Source organism: Lynx rufus, unplaced genomic scaffold (genome assembly GCF_022079265.1).
Source record: "Lynx rufus isolate CCGP_SWC_20201006 ecotype Redwood Valley unplaced genomic scaffold, mLynRuf1.p SCAF_1, whole genome shotgun sequence".
NCBI classification, from domain to species: domain Eukaryota; kingdom Metazoa; phylum Chordata; class Mammalia; order Carnivora; family Felidae; genus Lynx; species Lynx rufus.
This window is the reverse complement of record NW_025814823.1, coordinates 27,290,001-27,313,575: the sequence shown is the minus strand read 5'-3', so window position 1 is coordinate 27,313,575 and position 23,575 is coordinate 27,290,001. Positions and strand designations below refer to the sequence as shown.

General features: G+C 47.5%; 1 protein-coding gene across 2 annotated transcripts in view; it reads right to left on the bottom strand.

The window, feature by feature from the left end:
• Window positions 1-23,575, bottom strand: part of ENOX1 (ecto-NOX disulfide-thiol exchanger 1) — a 206,585-nt gene that overhangs the window by 128,869 nt on the left and 54,141 nt on the right. For both annotated transcript variants that reach the window (XM_047078969.1, XM_047079041.1), the window contains 2 exons: window positions 20,747-20,980; window positions 10,253-10,465 (listed from right to left, as the gene is read on the bottom strand). In XM_047078969.1, coding sequence (XP_046934925.1) covers window positions 10,253-10,465; window positions 20,747-20,980 — 447 coding nt within the window. The remainder of the gene's footprint in view (window positions 1-10,252; window positions 10,466-20,746; window positions 20,981-23,575) is intronic.

Here is a 23,575-nt window from a genome sequence, read left to right as displayed (position 1 = left end):
TTCCTGTACCTCCACCCTCTGCCTCTGGCAACCACCAATCTAGTGGACTGTTTTAACAAGCTTTCCAGGTTACTCCAACAAGTGCTGAAGTTTGAGAACCTCTCCTTTAACATCTCAAAATAAATAAACTAATAAAACATGATCTTTAAACTTCCCAGCGATCCTCTGGGGCTGGTGCTTCCATTATGCCCGTTTCACAGATGAAGAAACAGATTCACAGAGAGGGGTAAACACTTGTCCAAGGTCGCATACTTAGCAAATGGTGAAATTCAAAAGGGACCCATGATTCTAATCCCCTCTCTCTCTGCAGACAGGGAACGGAGGCCCTGAAGGGGCTTCCCTAGGGAGCGGAATTGCATTCACCTAACTCCAAATTACGCACATCCAGCCCCTTGAACAATGCAGGGATGAGGGCCACTGACCTTCCCCCGGTCAAAACTCATGCGTAACTTTTGCCTCCCCCAAAACTTACTAGCCTCCTGTTTACCGGAAGCCTTACTGATAGCAAAACCGCTGATTGACACATATTTGGTCTGTTATATGTGGTACATCCTGTATTCTTAACAATAAAGGAGGCTGGAGAAAATACACGGTACTAATGTACTGCATTGAAAACATCTGTGCACCAGCTCAGGTCAAACCCATGTTGTTCCAGGGTCAAGCGCATTTATAAACGTTTGTATATGTATTTACACTTATGGGCCAGAGTCTTCTGAGCACGGTGGAGTGTAACATCCAGACACCGTACTAGGGGCTGTAGATCCAAAGATCCTTCTGGTTCTCGTAGCCCTGGGGGGAGACAGCCGTACACATGATTGAGTCATGGTGGGAGAAGCAGCTTGCAGAGAGCATCCAAAGAGGCAGGAAAGGCTCCAATGACCCTTGGTCCATTAGGTAGGTAGAATTTTCTAGAACCCAGGAGCCAAATATTTGAGATTGTTATGGGGCAGGAAGCTGACAGACCGTTTTCCAAAAGTGTCCTGAGGAATCTGAGAGACGGAGAAGCGTAATCAGTGCCTGGAAAAGGCCCCTGTTTCTTGCGTGTCTACCAGACGGGAAGGGGCTTCGCTCAGTGTGTGCCCTTAGCACGGGGTCATCTAAAATCCACTCTGCCCTACTTTTGTTCATCACTGTTGCTGAATCCAACGCCTCAGCAGGGGAAACCTGAGGAGGTGGGGCTGGGCTGAGGGAGTGCTTTTAGGAATGCAACACTGTGGGGAGGCACAGGAGTGGGGAGGGAGAGCCAGGGAGCCCTTGTTGTTGGCAAAGTCTTAGTTCCACCACTAAGTGGCTGTGTGGGCTGAAGAGAGCCTCTGTGTTTGAGGCCCCAGGCAAAGGGGGATGGATTATAGTCCTTTCTTTTCTGTTTTAAATTTATGTATTTATTTAAGTAATCTGTACACCCAACGTGGGGTTTGAACCCATAACCCCCAGATCAAGAATCGCACGCTCTTCCAACTGATCCAGCCAGGCGCCCCTGGACTAGTTATTTCTAAATATCCTCTCTAGCTCTGTGATCCTACAGAAGACGGTTCAGCAAGCTTTCTCCGCAAAGAAATAGTAAATATTTTTGGCCTCGTGGATCATACATCTACCCTGCCGGAGAAGGAGTGCGCAAACCCTAAGCAGTTTATGTCCTTAATAAATAGAAGTCCTCTCACTTTGTGGCTACTGTTTCATGATCCGCCCCGGGCACAGTTTTCCTTTGTTTGAGCCTGGACACCAACTTGGGACTTCTTTCTTGGTTGCACATAAAAGTCCAGAACACGTCATCTCTGCCTTAAAGTGACTTTACAGACACCTCACTCTTCCTCGGATCTAGTTTGAAAGGTTTAGCCGAGTCTTGGCTTTAAAAAGTTTTTGTGGGGAAAAAAAAAAAAATGGTTGCATGTGGATACTTTCCAAAGCAGCTCAGAGACTTTTTCCCTCATAGTCTGTTCCCCTCCTGCCCCACCCCCTACCCATGACCACTCCCCACCCCTCCTCCTTACACTTAGTCGCGGCTTCCTTTCCAGTCCCTACAACTGGGCTCATATCAAGATAGCAGGGCTTCACCTCTGGCTCCTGAAAGTTCTATCTTTCCTGAATTGCTCTGCTTTACTTAGCACATCCTATGTTAGCTCTTAAAATCTAGCCTTCCATGGCTCCTCATTGGTCCAGAGGGTAAGGCTTAATTTCTGTCTCTCATTTTGCTACCAGTTAAAAAAAACAAATCATGTTAACATTGTAGTGGTATTACTTGGCTCAGTAGATATGTTTTCAGTGAGACTGAGAGATGCCAGGAAAGGCTCAACACTCAGATCTGGCAGGCTTCCAGCATCCTCTGCTATCAGCTTTGGTATCCTGTGAAACAGAAAATTCTGTGCTCATTCTTGACTTGAAAGTTTTTATTAAAAAAATATTTTCACGGGGCGCCTGGGTGGCGCAGTCGGTTGAGCATCCGTCTTTGGCTCAGTTCATGATCTCACAGTTCGTGAGTTCGAGACTCACATCACAAACGCGCGGTTCATGAGTTTGAACCCTGTATCAGGCTCTGTGCTGACAGCTCCGAGCCTGGAGCCTGCTTCGGGTTCTGTGTCTCCCTCTCTCTCTGCCCCTCCCCTGCTCATGCTCTCTCTCTCAAAAGTAAATAAACATTAAAAAAATTTTTTTTAATGTCTTCTCTGGACATTTATTCCCTGAGCGCAAATAGATACTTTTTTTTTTTTAATGAAAATAACGTTTCCAGCACTTAAAGCATTGGCAAATATAGTCATCAGTATGATTTTGAGGAGAAACAGAAAACCTGTCGAGTTGCTAAAGCAGTTATGGGGAATTTTTTTCTCCTGGATGAACGATAGCAATGACGACCACAGACACGGAAAACATTTTAACACTTCATAAAATTCTTTTCCGACAGCGGGAACATAGAAGCCAAATTTCCCTTGGCAGAAATTAAAAAAAAAAAAAAAAAAAAAAAGGTTTAGCCGAGATGTTCCTAAGAAGTGAAGGGTTTCAGAAAGAGCTTTTCAGGCAGAAGAAACGTGGATGGTGACACCATCCAGAAAGAGGGGTCGTGGTCCACGGAAGACCAGAAACCCCTCCTATTTCACTCAGGTGCTTAGTGCCCTGCCTGGTACGTAACAGGGACCAGTAAATACTTGTGGATGAATCGCATCATTCATTCAAACACCTGAGGTGTTGCGGTTTTAGTCAAGAAAACAGATGAGAGTGGCCAGGGAAGGCGCCGCCTCTCTGACCAGAATCCTGCCCTGTCTATGGTCTGCCCCACCCCCGGGTACATGCTGCCCATGCACTCTTAGGGTTGAAATGGGGCTTGAGACCCGCAGTGCTGCGTGCAGACACAACGCCCCCCCAGTGAGGCAGAAAGGGGGCACATGCATGGAGGGATATGTGACCTACTGTTCTGTGCTCAGCTCAGGAGCCTTGGCATCCTGGCTGGGTCCTGGCAGATGCTTGCTCTGTGTAGATATTAAGAAAAAAAAAAAAAAGAATCAAAGCCAATGATATGATAAGGACTGCTGGGTTTTCACAATGAAAATGGAACTGAGGGGACTGTCTGGTCAAGCCCTTTCACTATAGAGTAGACGAGAAAACCAAGACGCAAGAGGCTGAACTGAACCTGGCTAATTGGTGGTCGAGCTCGGCTTAGAACGAGGATCTCTTCATGCTACGTCAAAAGCCTCTCCTCTGTCTGCTGTTTTCAAGGTCTAAGATGAGGGTGATGCCATTTCCTACCATAAATATATAAAGCAAATTTGCATGGTAATTCTAACCTCTCCGGCCTCCAGGTTGAAGTGATGTAAGAGGACTGTAATACCCCCTGCGGCACGATTCTCAACAGAAGTATATTCTGCATATGCTACTTGAAGGAGGATGGCATATGAGAGCCGAGTCCACTGGGATCATGGCGTATTCAAACACCCCAACATTTAGAATGTGTTCTGCAGGTTTTAGGTTCCAGGCCAATTTCCAATGCCGCCCTCATTTCCGTCTATGGTCTTTGATCAACAGCTGATGGTTGTACTGAGGTCTTCGATACGCTTAGACCCCGGGGGTGATGTTCCCTGGGGAGGTGGGGAAGGCGAAGAGTAAACGGCCTCTGTTTCTGTTTAGTCTAAAATCTTACTAGAGGAAAAAAACGAAAACCCCAAAACCTGACGCACAGAAAATAACTAGAAAGGAATGAGATATTCAAGTGCTGCAGAAGGCGGGAGACGGGGACAGGGGCTGTGGGTTACACGAGGAGGAAGTGTGACAGACGCGAGGTTCCAGTTCTGGCACGGGGCCGAGGGAAATACCTGAGGCGAGGGACGTAGCGTAGGGACCAGTGTGGAGGGGGGAGGAGGGCAGGGCTAGAGGCAAAGGCTGCATTTTGTAACCAGACCGCAGCATTTGTATTCCATGTGGAGCCAACACAGAACGTCACTGAACGCTTCTTCAACTCCACCTGTGTAAGCTATAAATTTACAGCTATAATATCCTCCTCTGATCATTTTCGCTGTTCATGGAAGCATCCCTACCCACGATGACAGAGAGCAATCTGGACAATGAGAATGAGCCAAGCGTCTTGGGTTCTAGTCTGCCCCCAAATTGCTGAATGACCAAGGCCTATCGCGTCTGCTCTGGGATCTCAGTTTCCTCCTCTATAAAATGAGAGGGTTTGAGCCAATGGGTCTCTGACATCCTCCAAGTTCTGCTTTGCAGTCCTGCTCATTATATTTATGGCACGTATCCTTAAATTAATATTAATAAACCCTTCTCCACTGCCGTCTGCTTTCCCAATTGCCTTTCCCCCACGTTGCTCCCTTCCTTCTCTTCTCTCTTACTGGGAAGCTTGTTGGGGAAGTACCAAAGTGGGAATATCATGGAGTGTTTAAATTTTCATTAGACGTGTGTGTGTTGTAACAAGGCATGCACAATTGATCATCTTGGCATGCATATTAATAATTGAATGCTGTGGTACATGCTTCCTGAACTTTACAAACAGCTCCTCTCTGAGCTTCGAATTGACAAGCTTTACTCATAACTGAAAAACTGGAAATGGGCAGGCCTATGGAATATACATTTTTGAAGGGCAAAGAAGACCAAAACTCCAAAGTCTCTCAGTCGGAAAAACTGGGGAGGTTTCTGCCACACGGACAGGCTAAGAAATGACATAAACATGAGTCAAGGATGACATAAGGATGAAATGTCCTAAGAGTGAAATGAGTCACCTGTGCTGATGTTTTTTTTCTTTTGTTTCTATGTCCAGCAGATGAGATCTACCCAGCTGGCCCAGAAAAGACGAGAGAGCCCCAGCTGCCACACTGGGATAGATGGCATCCTCAACTAACATCTTTCGTAACTGCACATCCATGGTCAGAAGTGAAAAAGGATCCCAAACGAAAGTGAATGGATGCTGAACTCCCCAAACTCTTGGTTGGGTCAGGTGCTGCCCCTTGAGGCCTGAAGCCAAGGTGCAGATGGAAACAATGCCTACTGGATTAGATTTAATAGCTGGTCCTGGGGTGAAGGCCAGAGATAGGAGTGAGGTGAGAACCTGAACAAATGTCCACATAACGGAAACCAACAGGGCTAGGAGGTAACTCCCGGACCTCGATGTAAATCTTGAAATAAATCACAACTTTCTCTTTATGTTCTTCTTCGTGGCTCTTGATTTCTTTTCCCCTTTCGAGCAAATGCTACCTGCTCAAATACGAAAGCAAGGAAAGTATGACTAGCAAAGTGAGGAGATGGGTGCCTCTTATCCAGTTTAAAGGACTAACACTTAATGAAATTTTCCTTCTCCTATTTCCAGTAAAATCTATGCAGGGAGCCAACCTTTTGCCATACTTGGAGCTTTGCAGAAATGTGCCTGAACTTCCCGGAAGTTGTTAAATGAGCCCTCCCTTCAGGACACCAGGCCAGCCCCACCTGCTGTGATAAGCCAGTTCATCAATGTACCTGCTTTTCCTATGGCCTCAGAACAATTTCCTGACACTCGTGGCTTTCCAACAGAAAGGCCACCATGGAATGCCGTGGAGAAGGGCACCGGCACCGTGGAGATCTTTTACATGGGCGGGTGCACTCATGCCTACTACCAAACAACTAGATTTCCAGCCACTCGGGACAAAGAAAACTGAGCTGCCATTCCTGAATTTTGGGGCTAAACAATCATGATCTAATTCGAAATGGGAAGGGCAGGATGTGATTCCTGGCGTGTTTTCCGGAAGTATTCGTGCAGGTAAACGGGAGTATGGCTGGTTCTGCTTTTGGAAAATGCAAGCAAGCGTGTCAATCCGTGTGGACTTCCGCCGTCATTATGTCAGAAGCAGCCCCCTGTACGGACACCGACCCCGTCCCACCACGCCGAACTGCGTGGGGGTAAGCGGAGAAAACGTGGTTGAGACAAACGTCACTGCCCCAGACATGAAACGAGATGTGTTTAACCTTCAGAGGGTGATGAAATGTGCACACACCTAGCAGCTTGGCCACGTTGCCGCTACTATTTGCGTGATGAAAGGTAGGCTTCGGCTCCCCTGTGCGTCTGGGGAGTAGTCATCTTTGCAAAAGCACACGGGAAAGAGTGGAAAAGTCTGAGGCTGTTCACTGGGACGTGCAATCTTCCTGTTCTACCCTAGAGCCTTGATTCCAGCTCAGGCTCCCCTCTAAGGTCTCTCCCACCTTCAAGGTGTCCTGACGGGTCTCAGCCATCAGGGCCCGCGAAGGCCCCTCAGGTCCGCCATAGCCGGGATGGGCACCACGGAGACAGCACTGTGGGCTGGTGGCGCCCGCTGGGACTTTCCACAGTCTCTGCTGGCTGCTGAAATACTTCCCCAGAATTAAAGTCCGGGGCTGAGGGTAGGGGGGGTGTCTCTCACGGACAGGTTGTGGGACAGGTAGGACTGAGGAATGCCAACATGAATTCTTCTGCTGACTCTTCCACGCAAATACCCCCCCAGCCTGCTCCGGGGGGTCCGGTAAAGGACAGCAGTTCCCGCCGAAAGCACAGCTACTGGGCTTCTCGATCTGTGTGATTACGCCTGCAGAGTCGAGGCCCGGGACCCCCGGACTGTGCTGCTACCCATACCAAACTACTCTCCAAGGTCCCCGGGAACTTCTGAACGGTTTCAGGCTTCCTTCCTGCTGCCCTTCCCATTACTCACGCACTCACTTACTCATCATCCTGTTCCTATGTTCCAGACACTTGGGGTGCGTGGAAGACTAATCAGCAAAAGCCGACGAATTATCACACCGCTGCACATTTGCTAAGTGCTCTGGAGGACCTTGAACTCGCAGTGGGTGGTGAGCCTATGGCGGAGGGGGTGTGGAGAAAGGCCTCTCTGAAGGGTGGGCTCTCAGCCAAGACCTAAAGGATGGGAAGGATTCATGCATGTGGAGTGGGGGGAAGTGCAAGTCAGACAGAGGGACGGAGGTGCAAAGGCTCTGGGGTGGGAGTTGGTTCTGAAGGGCTCAGCAGGAGGGAGGCCCATGGGGAGGACACGTGGAGAGTCGAGGGAAGACGGAGCTGAAGAGGCAGGTGTGGAGAGCCCGCGGGCTGCGGAGGGAATATTATTCGTGCAATGGGAAGCTACTCAAGGGGCTGAAGTGGGGAGATACGATGTGAATCCCACTAGGCGACGTATGAACAACAGATCGGACAGGAGTAAAAGTGGGACGGGAGGGGCCGCATATGGCAGGAACTGCAAAATGCCTCTGGGCAGCCATCCACCTCCCCCCCCCTTCTTTACTCTGAGACCTCCGGTTTTATTCTGGGGAGCAATAATGGGTCCCTTCAGATAAGCATATTTCCCATTTTCCTTGTAGCCAGGCACCAACACGTGTAATAATTCTGCACAACGAGACAGAAACGGAAGGCTGTTGGGGTTCTTTGGGCAAGTTTTGCTGTCTCGCTCTGAAGGTGCAACCCTGTCCTCTTTTCTTTCCCCTTCTTTTTATCTTGCGTGATTTGAGCCTGTAAAAAAAGACATGATGGGGGCCTCCTCCTTCTCCCTCCTTCCTTCTTCCCTTCCCCCTCTTCCCCTCCTCCCTTCCTCCTCCTCCTGCCTCTTCTTCTTCTCCCTCCTCCCCTCCCCTTACTTCCCTCCTCCTCCCTCTCCTCCCCCTCCTGGCTGTGCAGCGTGGGAAGAGTTCTTCAGGCCTGCTTGTGGCCAGATGCTTGCTCCTCCAGAGGTCCCACAGTAGGAAGCGCATTGTTGCAACAGACCTCAACCTCATGGTCCAATTCAGCCTCGATTTATCAGGAATACAGTGCTGATGTTTGGATCTCCCAGCCTAGGCCAGCTCACCCCTGGGTAATGTTAGGCACGTGGCGTGGCATTCTTTCAGCCACAGGATCTGGGCCTCTTTTTAACACATGCTTCTTCCCACGGGTATTGCCAAAGAACACTAAACTTCCCTATTCTAATGCGTGGTTCCCTTCCTACCTTCGCTGTTGGAGTCAAGGGTTGACTCTTCCCTGCCAGGTGGGACAGTGAAGTCACGGGAATGAAAATATATTATGAAATTGATGCTGGTGAGCAAGAGGTACCCGGAATATCCCAGTGTTCAGGCACCTGGTTTGCCATCACTCTGCAGGGGCTGTGTTTTTAAGAGTCGAGTGGCCTTTCCCTCTCTTCCTTTTCTCCATTACCAATCCAGCCTTACCTCCCCTCCACCTGCTAATCCATGCTGCACGGCCCTCCTTTTAAAGGGGGCATCGAGGGGTGCCTGGGTGGCGCAGTCGGTTAAGCGTCCGACTTCAGCCAGGTCACGATCTCGCGGTCCGTGAGTTCGAGCCCCGCGTCGGGCTCTGGGCTGATGGCTCAGAGCCTGGAGCCTGTTTCCGATTCTGTGTCTCCCTCTCTCTCTGCCCCTCCCCCGTTCATGCTCTGTCTCTCTCTGTCCCAAAAATAAATAAACGTTGAAAAAAAAAATTTAAAGGGGGCATCGATATTAGTGTTTCTCACCCTATCCCTAGTAACCCTAACTTCAGAACTGCTGGACCGACACGGTCACGTGAAGAAGGGTCATCCCTCAGAGTAGGAATCACGAGAAGGTGGTCTGAGAATGGTCTGAGGAGACAGCACTTCTGTTCTTTCCTATTCCTTTTCTATAAAGACAGATGTCCCGGGTTGATCTCACACTGGATATTTGGTCACCTATCAGAGTTCACGTTTGAGAGTTTCTTACGTATTTTAATGCTGCCGCGAGAAAGGCCTGACAACAGAGTCATAGAAAACCTTTTTCCACTCGAGAGCCTGGTTTTTCACGCCCCTCTCTCTTCTCATCCGAACAGATACATTATCCCTTGGGTTTGCACCAATGAAAGAGGCGCTCGACATTTTGGCACGTTATATCATTGAAAATCATACTTATTCTCAGAATGAATATGTAAATCGCATATAGCCCCGTCCCACATGGCACCCTGCACCTGGTATGGGATGGAGCACGGCATTGTTACAGTGTCATTCGGTGGCTTTTACCAACCCGGGGAACATCCGCAACTGTAATGCATTATGCCACTGTGACGTTAACTACAGACACAGACAGAGTGCCCATAAAAAAAATATACGCCCTTTTTTTTTGAATAGAGCCCTGGGTAATCACCCCGACTATTGTTCTATGAGCAAGCCCATTTAGACCCCTTCATCAATTTAGGGTTTGGACATGAAAAATCACCAGCATTAAGCGGTTAAGGCAATCTGCTTTCCAGATGAAGAAAGGACAAAAAAAAAAATAATACTGCAGAAAACCCTCCTCTACTCCTGAGTTGCCCATGTCAACAGCCAGAGCTCACCTCCAATAAAGGATCCTGGGGAGGAGTTTTTCTGATGATACCTTCATCCTAAACAGAGCTCAAGGACAATGTGTTCGGGGTCTGCTTCCTACTGTCCCAGCACTGGGAGGACACACAGGTCTGTGGGGACGGCCCCCAGGTAAAGGGTGGCCACCCTGCAGGTGTGCTGTGAGCTGCGGTGGGTCCAGCAGGCACAGAAGCATCTGGTGCCCTGCCCTGGTGGCCGGGTTTGGTGTTCTGAGGAAAAGCTACAGAAATGTTGCTCACCTTGAGAAGTAAGCTCTCAGGGCGGGGTCCGTGTTCCTCCAAGTTGCCACAGAACATGAAATCGGTTATGAGGTGTGCCATTTGATATGGAGTAAAATGGGAAATTATTGATCTACTTACCCCCACATGAAAACAAAAACTAAATGAATACAAAAGAAAAGGCAAAACCACAGCAAAACAGATGGCCCCCCAAATTTTACTTACATTGGGTGAGGATTCCAGTTAAGGCATTTTTAAAATTCTCCTTGGCTTCTTCCATCTCCTGCTCATGGGTGGCTTTTTCGTTCATCAGCCGGCGGACGTGGCTATTGGCTGACTGCACCATGGAATAGAACTGGTTGGCAGAACGCCGATTAACTTCCCCTCGCTCAATCCAGGAGAGTAGCACTGTGATAGCCTCTGAAAACTTGCTATCATCTGGAAATGGAAAACCACCAAGTACAAATCATGCCAAGGCAAGGACACGTACTTTACTCTGGTTCTTCTCAAAAGACAGAACATGGACCATCTTAACGGATACATCTTTGGAACTTGACAAATTAGCTTCCCTAAGGCTAACCGTGCTAGCGTTTCTTAGCCTTCCCTTTCACATCTGACTCTATGGTGTCACAGAGCCATCCAAGAAATACTTGGTAGCTCACTCTCTCATCTACCAACCCGGTGAGCTTAGTTTTAGATCTGTTCTGGGCATTCTTGGTAACACGGCGCACCAAATCCTGATTTCTCTTTCTCAAGAGTGGCTCAGAAAACTGTCATTAACCTATTGGGTCCCTACTGCATTTTTCAAGATTCTCTTATCAGATCTATTATACAGTGAAACTAGTTGTGTGACTTAGATTCAGCTGAGTTAGTGGCAAAATATGGATGACAGATTAGACTATTTTAAAACCGGATGTAACGGAAGATATTGTTCCCAAAGTGGTTGTAGGAATCAGTCAGTTCTTTTTCTGCTCCAGTTCAAAACTAATTTCGTTTTACATTTAATAGAACAGCTTCGATTCAGCTGAAAAACAAAACATTTGCTTGTTTTCAACAAAAGAGGGCTTGTTCCCTGAGTGGTCAGTGTTCTCTGTGGAAGCCATCTGGAAGCCTACTAGAGTCCACGTGAACTTGGTTTGAGGTATGTGTGTGTTGTGGAGGGGGTGGGGTGCACGGAGTGGGCAATGTGGTTCCACCTGTAAATAAATGATAAAGTTTATCTGAAAGAAAACAAGTAAACTTGCCTGTTTGGGAATGGTTACTGGAACAGACCTGTGTTGTATGGCTTAGAAGTAGAAAAAAAAAGCAAGTCTGAAGGTAATTAAGTTAATTAGAACTGGAAGCTGTATGTCAATTATCACAACATTAATCGATCCTACTGCTGAAGGTTCACTGCGTACTTCCCAGGCAAACTGGAGGGGAGAAGTCTTCCACCTGAATTTTTCTACCCTTGGAACATGTGACTTAAGGAAAATATCCTACATTTTTCCAGAAAACGAGGTAGACTCTGAATTCTAAAAATTGGGAGCAAAATTACACTGGGCGATTCAGATTCTTACGAATTTATTTGGTAAATACTGAGTGCCTATTATGTTCCCTCTCCTGGAGGAACATCAAAAACCTCCTTATGCGTTGTGTGTGTGTGTTTGTGTGTGCATTTATTTCCTATGTTATATATTGTGTATATATGCATACAAACACATATACATATATACCCCCCAGATGACTGGACGGAGCGTGATTCATGTTTGGTAAAGGAGTTCTATTTTATCTCATTCACCAGATGTTCTTTAATCAACCACTGCTGTTGGCATGTTAGACAGCATACAAAGCCTTCGTTCGTGGGGGTGATTTGTGAATTTCATAGTGCGCCGTAGAAACACCATTAGTACCTTTTCTGCCAGAGTCCCTCTCCCAGACGGGGGCACAACTTCCTTGCTGTGGCTGCTGCTTGCCCAGAGGTACGCACCCGGAACGAAGGCAGGGTCAGCCTGACCCAGGGTGCGTGGAGCGTGCTCTGCTTTTTCCATGGTGGAAGTAGCGATCGGACACACGCTACCCATCAGCACCCACCCGGGCCCTCTCCCCCTGAGGCAGAGGCAGTCTGGGGTTGGGGATCAAAGCCTTTTTTCAGGGCAAACCTGCCCCCCTCTGCCCTCACACTTGGGCCAGAGGAGAGAACTGGCCCACTGGGCACCCTGCGAGGGAAAGACGCCCTTCCTCGAAAATCTCCACGCACAGGCACAGAACACAAGCGTGCAGTCTCACAGCTGGCTCATCCAATTTTGTTAACTCCGGAATTTCAGGCCGAGCTCAACCCTCGGTGAACTCCAGCTGCAGTGGTTTCTTATCTCATTTCATGGACCGGAGCGGCTTGTGTAAGATAAAATCCATCATACAACTTAACATTACGTTCAGCCCATGGAGAGGCCCATAATTTAGCATTATGTTTGTGAGAGGCCCACTGTGACCGTTACAGTCAGAATAAATTTTGCCTCCCGCGCATACTCGCTACCTCTCTCCCCGCCAATAGATGTTAGGAGAATGGACCTCCCAAAAGACAGCATGAATAAACCTAACACTTATAAGAAGCCTTTTTTTGCTCCCCTCTTAAAAAATAACAACAAAAAAGAAAACACTGACTTCATGTACCATTTTTCGCCTTTCCTGGGACTTTTATCTGTATATAACACAGAGGGGAAAAAAAAAAAACCCTCTAAGATTTTGTTGTCAACCTTACAAGGAGATAGAACATCCCCGTTCCATCCGTCTTTCCCTCCTGTTACTGGTTGTTCTTCCTTCTCTTGCTTGTGGTAACTCAGTTCGTAAATACACTAATTTACTGTCAGGGAGAACACACTTAAAATTTAAAAATGTGTGTTTGCTCAAATGACCTGAAAACCAAACTTTATTTTTCTTCCTGTCTAGGACGGAGGGCATAAGTTCACCAGCAGATCAGAGTTAATTGATAGTTTTCAGAAAGAGAAACAGCAGTTTTAGGACTGGGCAATTGAAAATATACAATTTAAAAAGTAAGCGGGGGGGGGGGGGCGCCTGGGTGGCTCAGTTGGTTGAGCGTCCGACTTCAGCTCGGGTCACGATCTCACGGTGCGTGAGTTCGAGCCCCGCATCAGGCTCTGGGCTGATGGCTCAGAGCCTGGAGCCTGCTTCCGAATCTGTGTCTCCCTCTCTCTCTGCCCCTCCCCCGTTCATGCTCTGTCTCTCTCTGTCTCAAAAATAAATAAACATTAAAAAAAATTTTTAAAAAAGTAAGCAGGGAAGAGACTTGCTCACATTTTAACAAGCGTTAAAAAATATGTAGCACAAGTCAATAGCACGCAAAATTCCATTAGCTTAGCTTAAAAGATGTATGTAGTTTCGAGAACTCCCAATTTCATCCTCATTTCTGAACTTTCTGAAACTTCCAGGCCAATATATAATTGATGTACTGACATGCAAATTAAATGTGAAAACATTAGTTAAGGCACAATCGGTTAAGTTCGGTCAGTATCTGTTGCTACGTAAGAAGTGACTTTATATTAATTAAGACTAACTCAGCAACTCACTCTGAATGGCTACAGAAGTGTATTGGGAGCGGTCATTTTCAATATCCAACTGTAAGTTCAATTTTGGATTCAGTGGAAAGATCACTGAGAAAACAGAAAACAATATAAACTAATTTAAACAGGATTTAGATGGCAGCATTATTAAAGCTATTCATGTGAAAAGAAATTAACACTGCTCATAAAAATCACATCAAAGATGCATTTACAAAAATTCCAAATACTTCCTGTGAACATGCTCAGGCATAACTCTGAACACGGGTGCAGTTTAGAAACTAGAATGGGCAGACGTGCCTTTTTCCACAGCAAGAGCTGGGAAAACTGCCGTTATTAACGGGCGAATATGGACCGTTTGCTCCTTAAAAATTGTGCAGTGTTTTCTCACCAGGGTCCTTACCACGTCACACCTGGGTTACCGCACATGTCTGCTCCATGGCTTTTCTTGATTTGCATTTTCCCCTTCATCCCCGTTCCCTTACCATTCTCCTCTTTGGTAAGCACCATGGCCACGCCTCCCTGCCTTTCCGTGCTCCGTGTGCTCCTTCCAGGAGCCTTCACGTTTCTGGACACCTGGATAACTGTTACGTTTCCCTCAAGATTCAGCCTCAGTGTCTTTCATCAAAGCAGCTTTTCTGTAACCCTACCATGAATCGGGCGTCCATGTGCTACGTTTTCACAATTCCCTCCATATCCTTCTACTAAAACATCAGTCACTCTGTATAGTCAACGGTTGGCTTATGGATCTGCCTCCAGTTTTGAAGGGCTAACGTGAGAATGAAACTTCTAAAACATACTGCAATCTTCTGGTCACTCCGAGTTTTTCGCTTGGCAATTTATCTATATTTGGTTACACTATTTCTAATAGACTTGCAGTGATTCTCGCTAGAGAGGCACAAATTCAATGGTCAGAAGTTCGGAAACATCAGTTAGTAGTCAACATTTTTTAAAGCTTATTTATTTTGAGAGAGAGAGAGAGAGAGCGAGCGAGAGAGAGCGAGCACTGTCATTGCAGAGTCAGATGCGGGGCTCGAAAAATCTGAAACTGTGAGATCATGACCTGAGCCTAAGCCACACGCTTAACTGACTGAGCCACCCAGGCGCCCCAGTAATAAACATTTTAATTTCATGTTAAAGAGTGTTTTCACATTGTCTCCCAGAGATAAATGTTCTCTGGCACTTAGGCTAGCTGGTCCTTTTATCCTTCAGGCCTCTGAGGTCATCGCCACTGGCAATGAAAGTTAAGAATGATGTCAGATAATCACAGAGAAGCAGAGCCTTCTGCAGAAAGGCGCTAACCAGCTTATCAAACGACTCAAAAATCTTTTTGAAAGCATTTTTAATTCTGGGAAGATAATGATCGTTTTTAGTTTTGTGAGGAATAAATAATATTGTAATGACTATTATCCCTTTACCGTCACTACCTGAATCCCATACCCATCTCATTTTGTTTCTGGCTCCTTCAGACTTCATCAACCTCCTTCTCTGTCCCTCTCTTCCATGTTTATTGAGCACCTGTGACATAGGAGGCACTTCAAAAACTGCATATGGGATAAATCTTCGCCATTCAAAGACTAAGCTTGAGCCTCATTTGGGAGCTCCTTGAAAACGCAGACTCACCCTGACTCAGGCTTCCTGATTCAGAATCTCCTACTCCAAGTGATTCAAATGCACATTAAAGTTTTGGAAGCACTGGAAGAAATCAGTCAATGAAAACCAGGGAAACTGGCTGGGAGCTCATCTATGTTAAAAGATCACGAGACCTTGACATGGAAAGTGGCACCTGAGATAGTGGAGGTTACTGAAAGGGTTTGATGTGATTCTTCTGAGCTCTGTGAATCCCTGTCCCTAACCTCCCTGCCCCCATTTAAAGAACAGGTGCTTAAACATCCGTCATCCCTGTCCCAGAAAAGAAAATGTGAAAAAAATGTCAAAGACTTGGAAATGGGCATAGAGACTACTGCAGATCTTTGTAGCGGAATCCTGGGCATGGCCCAGAAGACCCTCTCCATCGCCCCCCAGCCCCCGGAATTATCTGATTCTATAGGGGAATGAATCTTTAATTGCCTCTGACTAGGCTATCTTACAACCCTTTAGGGACAGAACATAGATTGTGGAGAGCTGATAACAATGCAAATAATTCTCCATAACAACACAGATGAACTATCGTCCAGTAGAAAATACCAATCATTATAAAGCACATTTTCTTCTGAACCAGTTTTAACGCCTTACTGATTCTCTCATTAATGAATGAGTCAAACAAAATCATAGGCACGTGTCAATTTTATATTTGTAAGTTATGGTTCCACTGCCAGAGCATGCTTTAGCCACCTTTGAACTGTAGCTCCTCAAAGGCCAGGTCTGTGCTATAGTTGCATGTGTAACTCTAGGACAAGGACACAGAGCCCAGGACTCAGCAGGCGGGAACGTGGTGAACTTCAATCAAAGTGACAAACCGATAATCAAGGGGGAAAAGGCCTCAAACTGGTAAGCAGGGTTTTTTTTTCCCCCTTTGTGTGCAGAGGGAGATCTGGCCTTGATTTTCAGAACAATAGGGAGGATGAGAGCCAGGTCATGAGCACTGAATATGAAAACTTAGGCGGGCTGTAGTACCCTTATTTATGGCTGGGTCTATAAAGGAATAACAGGAGAGGAGATCAGTGCTTGAATAACATATCCCAAGAATGAGATAAAAGGAAGATGTTCTACAACACAATTTTTTCCTCCAAAAATGGGGATACAGACACACGTACACACACACACACACACAGTGAATGCTGTCACTGATTTCTGGCGTTTATGATAGCTGGAAATAGCTCACAGTGTGGAGTCACATAGTGATCCAAGCAGAATGGGGATTCCAGGATGGCCCAAGCACTCCTACTACAATAGTCCTAAAACGTCCCTCAAGCCTGGACATCTCTAAGCAAGTCTCCATTCTTCTGGCTACTCAACCACTAAAAGGGGTGTTGTTACCTTATCTATCCCCCAAATCACAGATAGCAGGAGAGGCGAGACAAATGGTTAATGCACTCCTCTCCCTTCAACACACACACACACACACACACACACACAATCTCCCCCAATTACTACTCAGTACCTGTAAAAATGAAAAAAATTAAGGGAGGGGTTGGCAGTATGAAAATGCACTGATTATTCCTGCTTTGGGGTCATGCAAAACGTTTCTAGGTGAAACGGCCTGTCTTGCCTCTGTGAAGGTCAGCGACGCCCACGGAAGTGATTCTCCAACAGGCTCCTGTGTTTATTTCCCTTGCCCTAAGACGGAAGCCTGGCTTTTAGCTAATGGAACTTCCACTTGGCTTAGAGCATTATTGATTTTTACTTTCTTGGAACCATAAATATTGACAACCGCCGCAGCAAAATGCCGGCAGCCCTCCCTCCCCCTGTCCCCCTGGCAGGCTGACGCTGGGCCATTCTGTATGCAAATCAGAGCCTAGCCCTCCGGAAATTATGAATGCGGATCCCAGGAGAACTGAATTCACGATGACACATCAGGGGATCCCAAGGGCACTGCTTCAAAGCTTTGTCAAAACTTCACCTGATGGCACCGAGAAACTCTTCATTTCATCGCATAATGAAAGATTATGCGAAGCTTTCCAAAGGGGGGAAAAGTACACAAAAACTTTTAAATGCTCTTGCCAGGAGAAATCTCCAGTGAATGAGGATATCATCTTTCTCACCGTCTAATCAATCTCTTCCTTCCCCAGTCCAAACACAGGGTTCCTCCAGGGGTGGATGGTCTGTGTTAGACACACTGAAATTCATTATCTCATCTGCCTGGTGCTACTGTTTCCAATAAAGTGTAATTATGGTGTTATTGAGCTCCTGCTCACTTTCTCAAAGCCATGCTATAAACTTTGGGTCTGTGAGCAGTTACTTCCCAGTCAGTCTTCATTAAGTTGAATTGTCTCAGAACAATGTCTATTTAATCAGCAGGGTGCCCGCTAATTTTCTCTTTTAGAATTTGTATTAACGCAACAGACGCTGCCTTAGACACTACACAATTACAACTCGAAGTTTCCTCCGCCTTCAAGAAGGCCCCGTGGCCACAGAATCTGGGGTTAGCTGGTTTCAGAAGATCTGCCCCCTCACCCCGTCACTGTCTAGTTGGGTCCCGAGTCACTCCTGGGAAGGCACGGGGCACTTCTCACACACGATAGTGGGAAGTATACGGTGCTTTGTAATTGCCTCTATCATTCCAGAAGCCTAAACGCTGTGAAGTAGAGGCTTGCATGCTGTTGTCTTCCCTGCGGTGCTTAGCAAGGCCCCAGATATATGGTAAAGAGCCCCACAAGTGGGATGATGGCTGCCTGCACATTTCCGATCACGCCCGGTGGCACCACTGCCCAGAAATGCAACATACTCAAGTGATCCAAATAGCTGAGGAAGAGAGAAAGGAATTAAGCATTTACTATGTGCATTGTTTTAACCCTAGGCAGGATGCAGTGGAGGGCCTTGTGGGTCATACATAGGGTTGGCTTGTACAGATGTGGCTAGATAAAGCTGATTTTCCAAAAGGAAACTGCAAGAATAAACAGGTACGATGTAAAATGGGGGAAAATGGAATAAACCTAAGAGAGTATGATTTCTCAGTGGAGGGGAAAAAAAAAAATCAAATCCAATTAGGTATTTTCAGATTGCATTTCCATTTTCTTTTTTATCCAGGCTTCTTTACCTTGGGTTTTGACTGCACTTTTTTTTTTTTTTTTTTTTTTTTTTTATCCCTACATCAATGAAATCATCTTCAGGGCAGCAGTTTCCTTGGCTCCTCCTGTCTGGCTTTGCAGCGTTATAAGGAGCATGGAGTGGATTTCCTCTCTGAGGCAGCCAATTTCCTAGGCAATTAAATGCTGTTTATATTCCAAACTCTGTGCTTGGGTTGAAATTGTCAAGCTTGATATTACCTGACTGTTGCCTGAGATGTATCCCCAGCTAGTTCATTCTACTGTAACTGCCATCTATTAAATTTTCCAATCTGTTCTCTCAAGGGATCACACAGTACTTGGCAAAGGTGCAGCTTCGAAATTCTGCAAATTATACTCATCTATATAAATATATATTTTTGAAATGGCAAAGCTTGCAAATTACTTCACCAAATTGACATCCCAATCTGTGATCCTCCAGCAGGGAAGGCAATGCCACGTTCCTCTTACATGCACAGACATTTCCGTGCGGGTTTCTTAAAAAGAACAGGGGGATGCCAGACTTCTGTGAAACTCCTCCAAGAGGTCACAGAACCAAGGTGCTAGTTTTTGTCACGTCTAGGTGTAGCGCGTAAGCCGATAATACACAATGTACAGGATATTAAAGAAAAAAACCCAATTTGTTTCAAAATCCACATTCCCGGCTGAGGATGTTGTTCTTTCTCCTCCTGGCCACTCCCTGTGATTTGTAGCCTGAATGGAAAGGGGAGATGATGCCTGTATTTGCACTGTGTATGCTTTTTGTTGAAGGGACAATGACCTTTGTGTTTACGTCTGTAAGACAGGCCCTTTCAGAGCAGCACAACAAGCAAGACTGGCCTGGTGGTCACAGTGGGGCATTTCAGTCACAATTGCAGCTGATTAGGGGTTCTCAAGGCCGGACTGGGTGGAAAACGGCTAGAAGCAGAAGTCCGTTTCAAAACAATTCTTGGGGTGCCTGGGTGACTCAGTCGGTTAAGCGTCTGGCTCTTGATTTGGGCTCAGGTCATGATCTCACAGTTCGTGAGTTCGAGCCCCACGTTGGGCTCTGTGCTGACAGTGCAGAGCCTGCTTGGGATTCTCTCTCTCTCTCTCTCTCTCTCTCTTTGTTCCTCCCCCACTCGCTGTCTTTCTCTCAAAATAAATAAATAAAGTTTAGAAGAAATAAAAGAATTCTCTTTTAAAGATATAGAATGTCAACCTCCTATCCTCCTAAAATAGGTTTGGGGCAGCTTTCATACATTTCTTTTAATGAAAACATCCAATCCACTTTACACATTCCCAGCAATATACTAGCTATGCTCTAAAACACTCCAAGCGATCAATCACATCTCTCTTCCCATGAGAAATCTTTAATGGCCTCTCTGCTGCTTAAGGAACAAAACCCAAATCCAGCGGCAGCCTTCAGGGCTCTGCCCACTGGCCCCCAACTGCTCTTCCCACTTCACCTTGCTCTAGAAACCGCCATGCAGCTCTCGTGTACCCTGGGACAGGTGACGTGCCTTTCTCCTCCTGGGCCAAATTCCTCTCTGCTTCCTTGTGTCTTTTCTCCTGGGGCTCCAGCCTCTGACCAGGATGTATTTAGGCCCTTTTTCTCCTGGGGGGCAGGGGGGACCCTTGTTTCTCCCGCAGAGTTCTCCTCTGTGACGATTTTCTTGATATACCTTCCTTGACACTCGCCCCTGTGTTCCCAAAGCACGTTGCTCATACATCGGTTGGCAATCATGCCATTGGCTTTGGACTTGAGTTAATCGCTTACTTGAGACACCTACATGCGGCCAGCGACTGCAACCTGCCTTCTCTCCTTAAAACCTGACACGCCCAACGGCCTGAGGAAGGTCTGACCGTCACTCGTCACTTGCCTGTAAAATGCAGATGCGGCTCAGATGATACAACTCTGATGGGTGATGGAAGGGAATTCACGCATACACGTGGTCCTGACTTAAAATTCCGGCCCCTCCCCAATCATCTGTAGTTCCCTGGGGCAGGTACTAAAGCCCCCATATGTCTTTATTCCCCCACAGCATCAAACACGTGAGAGGAGCACAGCAAACGTTAAAGAAGTGACATACACTAGTGCCCCCTGCCCCCAATTATTCCATAGGTGTTAGCAGTGACCCTTCAACTCCATCTCTGAAGGCAGGGATCCCGACCACGGGAGGGGACACTAGCCTAGCTCATTCGTCACAGGTGGGAAGACAGGAGCCACCTCTGGACCTTCTGCGTGCGACTCCTCTCCCCTCCTTCCGTGAGTCGTGCTGAGTGACAACACACACCTGCACGGAGGACACAGGCGGGAAGAGGCAGGGCTCTGTCCCAGGCGGCAGGGGGAAGCTTCGGGGGTGACCTCGCCTGCAGGAAATCAGCAGGTGTAGGGGTGGAGACGCCGGGGGTGCTTGGGGATCACAGGGCTCCTCCGTCAGTCAGCGGGCAGGCCCAGGTCGGCGGCCTCCTACCTTTCAGCTTGTCGGCCAGCAAGGCGGCCTCGTGCTCCGAGTAGTGCATGATCGCGGGCGGCGAGGGCGGCCGCAGCCGGTCCTCCTCCAGCTTGCGCCGGTGCCGCTCCTCGCGCGCGCGCATCCTCTGCTTGCATTCCCATTCGTAGAAGTCGTCCCTGGCCTGGGCGAAGTCCACGTGGAGGCGGCCCGAGTCCTTCTTGTCCGTGCTAGACCCTAATCGCATCCGGTAACCTGAAAGCAACGGAAAGGCCGGTCCCGTCACAAGGTCACCAGCACGATGAGGGCAAAGCGTCGCCCAGGCCCTCAGCGAGGGCGCGATACGGGTGCTTTCGCCTCTTTCTCTGCCCATAGCAAGGGCGCTCTGCCCGTAGCAGGTGGGAAGCAGTTACCCTTCTCCCCAGCGATCAGGAAGCACGGCCAAGTTCAGCTTATCAGGGATTTGGGGATAAACCCCCTCCTGGGAGGCGTCTCAGAGGGTCACCTACCCATCTTGCAAACCACTGTTACTAAGAGGATGACCTCAAGAACCAGGGCACTTATAGTAACTCCTTCTTCCCTCTGGCTTCCGGGAAGCTCCGAAACAAATTTGGCACCTAGCGTTCTCCCTCCCGGCTCCCCGATTTTATGGCTTTGTTTTTTTTCTATTTTTGATTTACGGTAACTCCACTGCGTAAGTGCTCTTAAATTCTTTTTAGAAAAAGGTGGAGCAGGAGTAAATAAAGAATATCTGTGATATTTAAAAAGATCCACAAAGTAAATTCCGCAGCACCTCACTCACATGTTACCGCTTCATTCCCCTAGAAAATGCTGCTCAATTCTCTCTCAGCAGCTGCAAAAGCCACAATCACCAAGGCAATTTTGCAATGCTGTTTTATTTCCACTTATCCTCTGGGGCACGCGGGAGAATATTTTACCTTCAATCAAGAGGCCTTGCTGCTGCCTTCCTTACAGCCCTGCACTACCTCATCTGGCACGCAGCACTGCACAAATTGTCCACGCGATCTTTGAAGGCCACGGGAGCCCGCGTAAGAACGCGGAGCTAGACCAAAAACAGGGGCCTGGAAATCTTTGGGGGATTTGCGGTGAGCTACCCAACTTACAAGCAGATGATGTGCAGACACTCGATCTGAGACATCAACGCAAACAGAACTGAAACCAGACAGCTAGCCTAACTTCAAATGAAGGAAGACTTGGCTTTGAGGCTGCTCTTCAGTTTGGGGCACTCAGATTTTAAAAACATAAATTCAGGTCCCAGCAGGATCACAGCTGTTGGGGCTGCCAGAGGAGACAGCAAAGTGAGCACTTTTGCTGTGTAGGGGCTTTGCAAACGAGACACCACTGTGAAATGCCAGGCTGCCCTGCGCTGATGTTCAAGATCTCTATGGTAGATTTCAATGGATTATCTTGGCATTTGGGTTGGAGCTCAGCTGAAAATCCCTGTAGAGGCTGACTTCTCCCCCGTAGGGCACTTCACACCTTTGAGAAGTTGCAAACACAAAACAGATCTCACATCTGATTCCTGTTGTGCCCTTCTCCCTCCTAGGTTCAAATGGTGTTCTCTAAAAATGGGAAGACCTAACAATACCTACGACACACGTAAACATCCCGTCATAGATGAGCAGAATTCATGCTAAAGCAGAGTGTATCTTGGTGCTGGGCCATAGCGACGTAACAAGTCGGCAGGCCACGGTGATATATACATAACAGCTGAGCGGGTGGCACCACCTGAGACTGGCTAGCAGTCCCCACTGGCCAAGGGACTTTCTCCTGCCCGTGTCCAGAGCATCGCTTTTCAGATATTTCTGTTCCAAAATGTACCCTCTCTTTCACCGACACATCATCATTAAGGCCTTAAAAAGAGATCCTGATGAGGCTGAGCCTAAAATTAGCTTGGCCTTCAAATGTGAACACGGTCCTAAAATTAGGCCTTCCAGCTGGGCACGGGCTTGCAGGAGCTTGCACACGGGAGGGGCAGCCTTCTGCCCCCACACCCCCCACCCCTCCAAATAAGCAGCCTTCCAGATCCTCCCCGGACTGATGTGCAACCTTCCTAGGGCGATGGAGGTAAAGCTGGGAGACCCCTGTGCCCCCAGGCAGGGAAGCTGGAGGCGAGGCCTTAGCTGTGGGCTCTCCCTGCCGCAAAGGGGCAGACCAAGGAGCAATCAGGCGCCCGGCTAAGCAGCCGGACCAGGGTCCAAGTGGGGCAAAGCCTAGCATCAAGGAATCGATAGAGAAATACCTTCCATGTGCCTAAATTTGGGCCTGTTCATCTTTGGCGACGTCTCAAGGCGCTTCTGACTGGGTCTAAACATTGTGTTATGTTGGCGTTGAAAAGCACTTTTGATCTACTCTAACCCTCTCATTTAATCAGGTGGGGTAAAGTAATACTTTTATTGGTAGAGCTGTGATTAGAACCCGGCTTCCCGAGGCAGGGTCCGTGAGAAATAAGGATCCGTGTTTCTTTTATCATCTTCAGGATATTTGTGTTAAAAACAACCATTTCCTGGATGGTTCCTATTGTTGTCGGTGCCCTGCTAAGCACTTAATATCCATTATGTTGATTCGTTCCTCACAATAATCCTGTAAGTTAGTACTGTTGCTGCCTCAGTTTTGCAGATGAGAAAATGGAAGCCAGGGAGAGGTATTCTAGCCCGAGGCATGTGAGACCCGGGAGACCCGTCTCCAGGCATGCTGGTGACAGAGCCACCACCTGTGTGTGTAACAAGAGTACTCTGATGCTGTGGCCCCAGAAGATATGGGAAGCAAAACACGTAGCTGTTTGTGCGCTGTAAAATATTTTCCTCTGTGTTTCGTCTTCCATCTCCT